The sequence below is a fragment of the Lupinus angustifolius genome, chromosome LG01, assembly GCF_001865875.1.
Source record: "Lupinus angustifolius cultivar Tanjil chromosome LG01, LupAngTanjil_v1.0, whole genome shotgun sequence".
NCBI classification, from domain to species: domain Eukaryota; kingdom Viridiplantae; phylum Streptophyta; class Magnoliopsida; order Fabales; family Fabaceae; genus Lupinus; species Lupinus angustifolius.
This window is the reverse complement of record NC_032009.1, coordinates 34,294,420-34,300,307: the sequence shown is the minus strand read 5'-3', so window position 1 is coordinate 34,300,307 and position 5,888 is coordinate 34,294,420. Positions and strand designations below refer to the sequence as shown.

The window sequence follows — 5,888 nt, the reverse complement described above, 5'->3', positions numbered from 1 at the left end:
GAGATATGATTATCGTGAATTATTTGTCATCAATCATATGATAATATTATTGATTATTCAAAACAAACAACAAATACAAAAGAGATTATGCATACACAAAAAAGGTTGAACACAAAATGCGCATGGATTGTCCATAATTGCAAAGCTTAAGGGAAAAAATTTATTTTTATATTTGATTGATCTATTTTGGCTTTTCAAACCATATGTGGAAAGCTACTTTTGATGTTTAGTCTAACCATATTAATGTTTGAGCATAGGTATCTAATTTTCATCACTACACCACTAGTTGTCTTGCCAGCCCAGGTTGCCACTTGTCACATAATAGGAGAATAACGTTGTGTGTTAAAATAGATGTGTTTTCTATTTTGTATAACCGATTAACAATATGGTTAACTGATTATGTAGTTAATTACTTCAGTTAGTTAAGCTGAGTTTTGTTTGTGATTTTACTATAAAATGTGAGTCTTATACCTTTGTAATCACAATTCAATAACGAAAATATTATGAAGTATTCTTCGATATTATGAAGCTTGAATCTTTGCTCTTCTTGTTCCTATCTTGAGTTATTTCTTTTCAAGTATGGAAATCCATGTTTTATCATTGTGGAATATGAAGATAAAAATGAGGGGTAAAAATGTTATCTTATCTGTTCATGATGAAACAGGGGTAGAAGTATGTACTCTAATACTCATAACATTACTATGATTGGGCTATTAAAAGAGTTATATTACTTATAAAATAAAATTCTGATATTTTCTTCTTGTAATAAAAATACTTGATTTTTTTGTCTCCCTCATATTCTGTGTCTCACTTATATTAGAAAAAATAGGTTTGACCTCAAGTATCTGTCTAAGGACAAAGTTTGAGGTTCAAATCCTTGTAAATAGCTCTACAAGAGTAAAGAGATCTATTTCATTGCACAAAATTGTTGTACCGATAGTGTAAGAGTTTTTTATACTATCAACGTATCATTAATCATTCATTTTTAATTATTATTGATTTCTAAATATAATTAATGTAAATGAATGATAAATGATGTACTAATTATATATAAACTTTTACACTAACGTTCCATAAATTCTATTATATATACTTATATATGATCATCATGCATACTCTCTCACAAATGTTCATTTACAATATTAAATAATGTAATGTTTGTGGTAAAATAGTACATGATTTTTTAGACTCAAAACCCTTTTTTTCCAAAAAAAATGTTTTTTATAATGAGGTTTACTTTTTAATTAATAAGAATGATTTCTTATTATCAAAAAATGTTTTATTCTTATGCAAGTGGGTTTTCTTCGTCTATGGTCTAATCACGAGCTTCAATTATTGTTTCTTGCTAATTCCAAAGGCAATTTTCAAACATTGTTCATTTCAGTTTTTCCCAAAATTACTTTTTTGTTTCGAGTCCTACATCTCCTTTATAATTGGGTTGCTTCTTCAATTTTAAGAAATTTGGTTTTACTTATATAAATTCTAAATTATATTGTAAAATTATATATTTATTTTTTACAATTAAATAAAAAATCACTGTTAATTTATATACATATACTAACTAACATTGTGATGGATATAATTAAGTTAAACTTCAATTAGTGTCAATTTAAATTGCTCTTAATTAATTAATGATACATTAACTATGATAGAATGATCATTTATAAATTTGCATATAGATTATTTTTTTGTACATATATCAAGTTTGATTGTGAATTAACTCTCTCTTTTGTTTATTTATACAATATATCATTAGAACTATTAATGTATTGTAACAAACTAAAATGAGTTTTTTCACTGTTTTGTTTCCTTTTATAGTGTCACCTTACTATTTAGGGAATGTGCACGAGATAAATTTTGAAACGTAATATATTGTTACTTATGATAATGATCGTTTATGACAATTTAATGGAAAAAATGAAATTAAACTTAGTTGGAACAAACAAGTTATCACTTTTCAAAGAAAGACTTGAAAACAATTTTATATAGAAAAACTAATAATATCTTCATAACACATTAACAATTTAATTTTAATTAAAATTTACTTATAAATGTTATGTACCCAAAAAAACATAAATGTATTTATTTCAAAATATGACATGTTTGATATGTATTTCCCACATAATTTTCTCTACTTTTCGTTCATTTTTAACTTATACTAAGAATTGAAATTAAGAAATACTAAAATAATAACTAAATCGTGCAAGTGATATGCATTAGAGTGATGATGGTGTATAAAAACAAATGGCTGAACCCCGCAAATAATGGTAATAAATTAAAGGTACCATAATAAAGCCAAAACTCTGAAGATTCTGCAGATATACATGAATTTAACTGAACCAACAAATGCATGGCTTGTCATATCAAGAACATGATCAGTAGCATCAACCTTTCATTTCTGTGAAATTAACTTCTCCCAACAGAATAACTGTCACCACAATAATCCATTCCTTTAATAATTTACATGCCATAAATTTCAATATCTCATATCTCTAGGAATCTTATGCATCATAAAACTCTAGAAGGGTCAAAATTTATACAGGGATAGAACAACAACATATCTAGAAAAAAGATATGGTATTATTTGGTGGCCATTTTCTGTCCTTGAGAGGTTTTTCATCAACTAATATTGGTGCACTTTATTCATCTTGAAGGGTCACTTTAATCTTATGGACTCATCTTACGCCACCAATTCTCCTTCCTTCAATTGGTTGTGGTGCTTGTTTGAATTTCCCTACCTACTAGAAAAGAAAAAAATACTTGCTTCACAACACATACACTAAATTATTGCATGCTCCAATATTAATGACGTCAGATATATTTAAACCATTAATAGTATATTAATAGTTAATATTATATGATCTACAATGCTCAGTTTTCAAAGATGCAATAATTTCTCTATAATTAGGAAGAGAATAAGTGTATAGTAAATATGAGATATTGAAAAAATAGTATGTAAATAAACATCAAGAAAAAAAATGTATAAACCGAAAATATATGATTTTTATACATTGTCTATTGTATTATCCATCATTCATATTTGATTATCATTGACTCTTCAAACAAAATAATCTAAATGAATTATATAATATAATGATTGTATATAAATCTTTATACTGACCGTGCATAGATATAACACTCATTGAACACTATGCTCGGATATATATAATATAAAGTTTTACTGCAAGGCATGGTTTGAAACTTACAACATATTTGTAGCATAGTAAGACAGTTGTGTGAAATTGGTATTAATTTAAGGAAGATGAGTCATTGCTGAATCCATATGGCTTAAGAAACTTTTGTTGTTGGTCTTCCACGTCCCAGAACTGATCTCCTACACTATACTGAAAATAATGTTTTTTGTCAGAATAAGGAAACCAACAACAAGTCATTTTCTCTCTAACTTTTTTTGGAATTTCTTTTTATTCATTGGTCATTTCTGTTTATTATACCTCAGAGAAGAAATTTGACCTTTGCCCTTGAAGATAAGCATAGTCCAAAAGATAGTCATTAGCACTAGCAGGGAAACCTCTGGTGTTGTTTGTTGCCATGGTGAATGTATCAGTAAAAACTGTGGAATGGTTGAGGCTGCATTGTGGTATAGATGGTGTTGGTGTTGGTGATGCTATGCTATTTAATTTCTGAAAATTAAGTGAGACAAAACTTCATTATTAGACATATCTTAGTCATATCATATAACTTATTTATAAAGCATTTTATAAAACAAAAAGTAAAATTCTGATTGGCCCGAGAAAGAGGAAGAGACACTGTTTGAGACAGGATTTATGTCCATTAGTTTAGCTTGCAAAAGATAAAAAGTTGATACAGCTTAATTTTTTACATGATATAAATATATTCTATGGTCTAACCATTGGGGTGTCTAGGTCCATAGCCAAATCAAAAAACATGGGATTCACAGAAGCAAGCTTCAATGACAAGAACTGCACAAGATAGAGAGACATATAAATTGGTTAATTGTTAATTAAAAATTAGACATATATTGTAGTTGTAGATAATGAAATAAACACAAGTATATTGGTGTGGTACCTCCACTTGATTTTGTAGGGACTGAACATAATTGATTATTTCATCCAACACAAGGGCCTTTCCAGTAACCTATTTATAATTAGCAAATCAAATAATGTAGCTGTCATAAGATTTGATAATAACATATAACTGTCTCAACCAAATAAAAAATCAAGATAATTAGATTATGAAATAAACTTCACATTATCACAGCCTGGCACAAGTTTCTGCAACATGTTCATCTTCTCACTTATTTTCTCCCTTCTTACCTGAAATCCATTTTTGCAACATTCACAATGAGACATGTATAATGAAGATTTTGGGGTATTTTAGTAATTCCATTATCCAACTAAACAATTCAAGAATCTCTCTTCTAAATAATTTGTAGTTGTTGAAGAGTGTTGTAAATTTCTACCCTTTCAGCAAGGCTGTGGCTATCTGTTGCTTGACCCCTTCTTGCTCTGACGTGGATGTATCCTTTTGGAGGCTGTTCTGGACCTTCTTTCTCAACCTTCTTCTCTTCTTCTTTTACCTCATCGTTGCTCTTCTTTTGCTTCTTGCTTCTCACTTCTCTTGAGTCCTATAATGATTTATAAAATGACCACAAAGTAATCAAACTAATTGTTTGACCAGACTGCGACCGGGGAGCTTCCAACCACTGGGGAGTTCTATTGTTACATGGGTATGGAAGAGTGAAGAGTCACAAGTGAGACACCTATAAACTTTTTCACTCTTTCCCGCATATCCAATGTGAACTCCACATTTGAATAACCCAACACTAATAAGATAAACCAACTTTTTTGTCTAAACTAATAGATAGAAATATTACATAATAGATAGAAATAGAGATATTCATTACACAAAGTAATAAATTACTACATCGTCTAAACTAATAGTCTCAACCATTTTTTTGCATGGATATTATACTCTAAATTTAGATGTATTTATTTCAAATGAATGTTGAAGATGTGGTTGAACCATCAACATTCATTTGAAATATGATTGACAAAACTTTGTTTAAACAATAGTACATGTATGAGTGAGTTAGAACAAAACCCATCACAACTCAAGTTTACCTTAGATGTTGAACCACTCAAGAGAGACCCATTTCTAGTTCTCCTCTTCTTTTCTATAGAAGTCACTTTCTGAGTTACATGCTCACCGTTTTCAAGCTTATCCACAACCATGGAGGAGTCAGGACTATGGTTACTTTTGGTGACAGAACAAGGGTCAGTGTCACAGATGCTAACTTTGGAGGTTTGATCAACACAACTAATTTCTTGATTTGCTTGAAGAAAGTGAAAATCATAAGAAGGAGTAAGGGCAGTGTTTATATGAGATTGTTGGGTATGAGTGAAAGAAGACATGATGATAGGAGTGTTGGGAATGAATGAAGGGTCAACAAGAAAGGGATGGTATTGATATGAAAAAGCTGCCATGTGATTTGAGAGAGTGTGGTGTGGGTTAGAAAATCAAACAAGTTATGAATTAAGAAAGTGATGGAAGAAAGAAAGGCAGAGACACTTTCTGGTTTCTGATTCTGCTGCTGATACTCAAAGGTAGGCCAGTTGTGGCAGTGTGTGAAGACTCACAAAAGTTGCTCTGCCACATAACTCTGAAACCAGACCTTTATATAAGAGTTACATTATTTAAACTTCCTTTTTTAAGTGGATTTAAAGTTTCATTATATCAGTAACATATGAGTATGTTGGAAAATCGGGTAATCTCCGACCATTAGAGAGTTCTATTATCAGAAGATGACAAAATTGAAGAATTACTAATGTGATATCATATTTTAAACTAAAACTTTAATACAAGAGTTGTATGGATCTTTTCACTTATAAATCTTTTCATTTTTACAA

The 5,888-nt window shown here is 29.6% G+C and overlaps 1 protein-coding gene across 2 annotated transcripts; it reads right to left on the bottom strand.

Annotated features, from left to right (window-relative positions):
• On the bottom strand, window positions 2,240-5,629 carry LOC109362077 (transcription factor bHLH137-like). 2 transcript variants are annotated; one of them, XM_019607649.1, is made up of 8 exons: window positions 5,103-5,629; window positions 4,442-4,606; window positions 4,230-4,295; window positions 4,048-4,116; window positions 3,870-3,941; window positions 3,453-3,641; window positions 3,207-3,344; window positions 2,240-2,741 (listed from the first exon to the last, which is right to left on the bottom strand). In XM_019607649.1, the coding sequence occupies exons 1-7, from the start codon at window positions 5,463-5,465 to the stop codon at window positions 3,249-3,251; spliced, it is 1,020 nt and encodes a 339-aa protein (XP_019463194.1). In that variant the 5' UTR covers window positions 5,466-5,629; the 3' UTR covers window positions 2,240-2,741; window positions 3,207-3,248. The 2 variants fall into 2 exon arrangements, with proteins under 2 accessions (XP_019463194.1, XP_019463201.1); XM_019607656.1 differs by having other exon boundaries at window positions 2,240-2,738.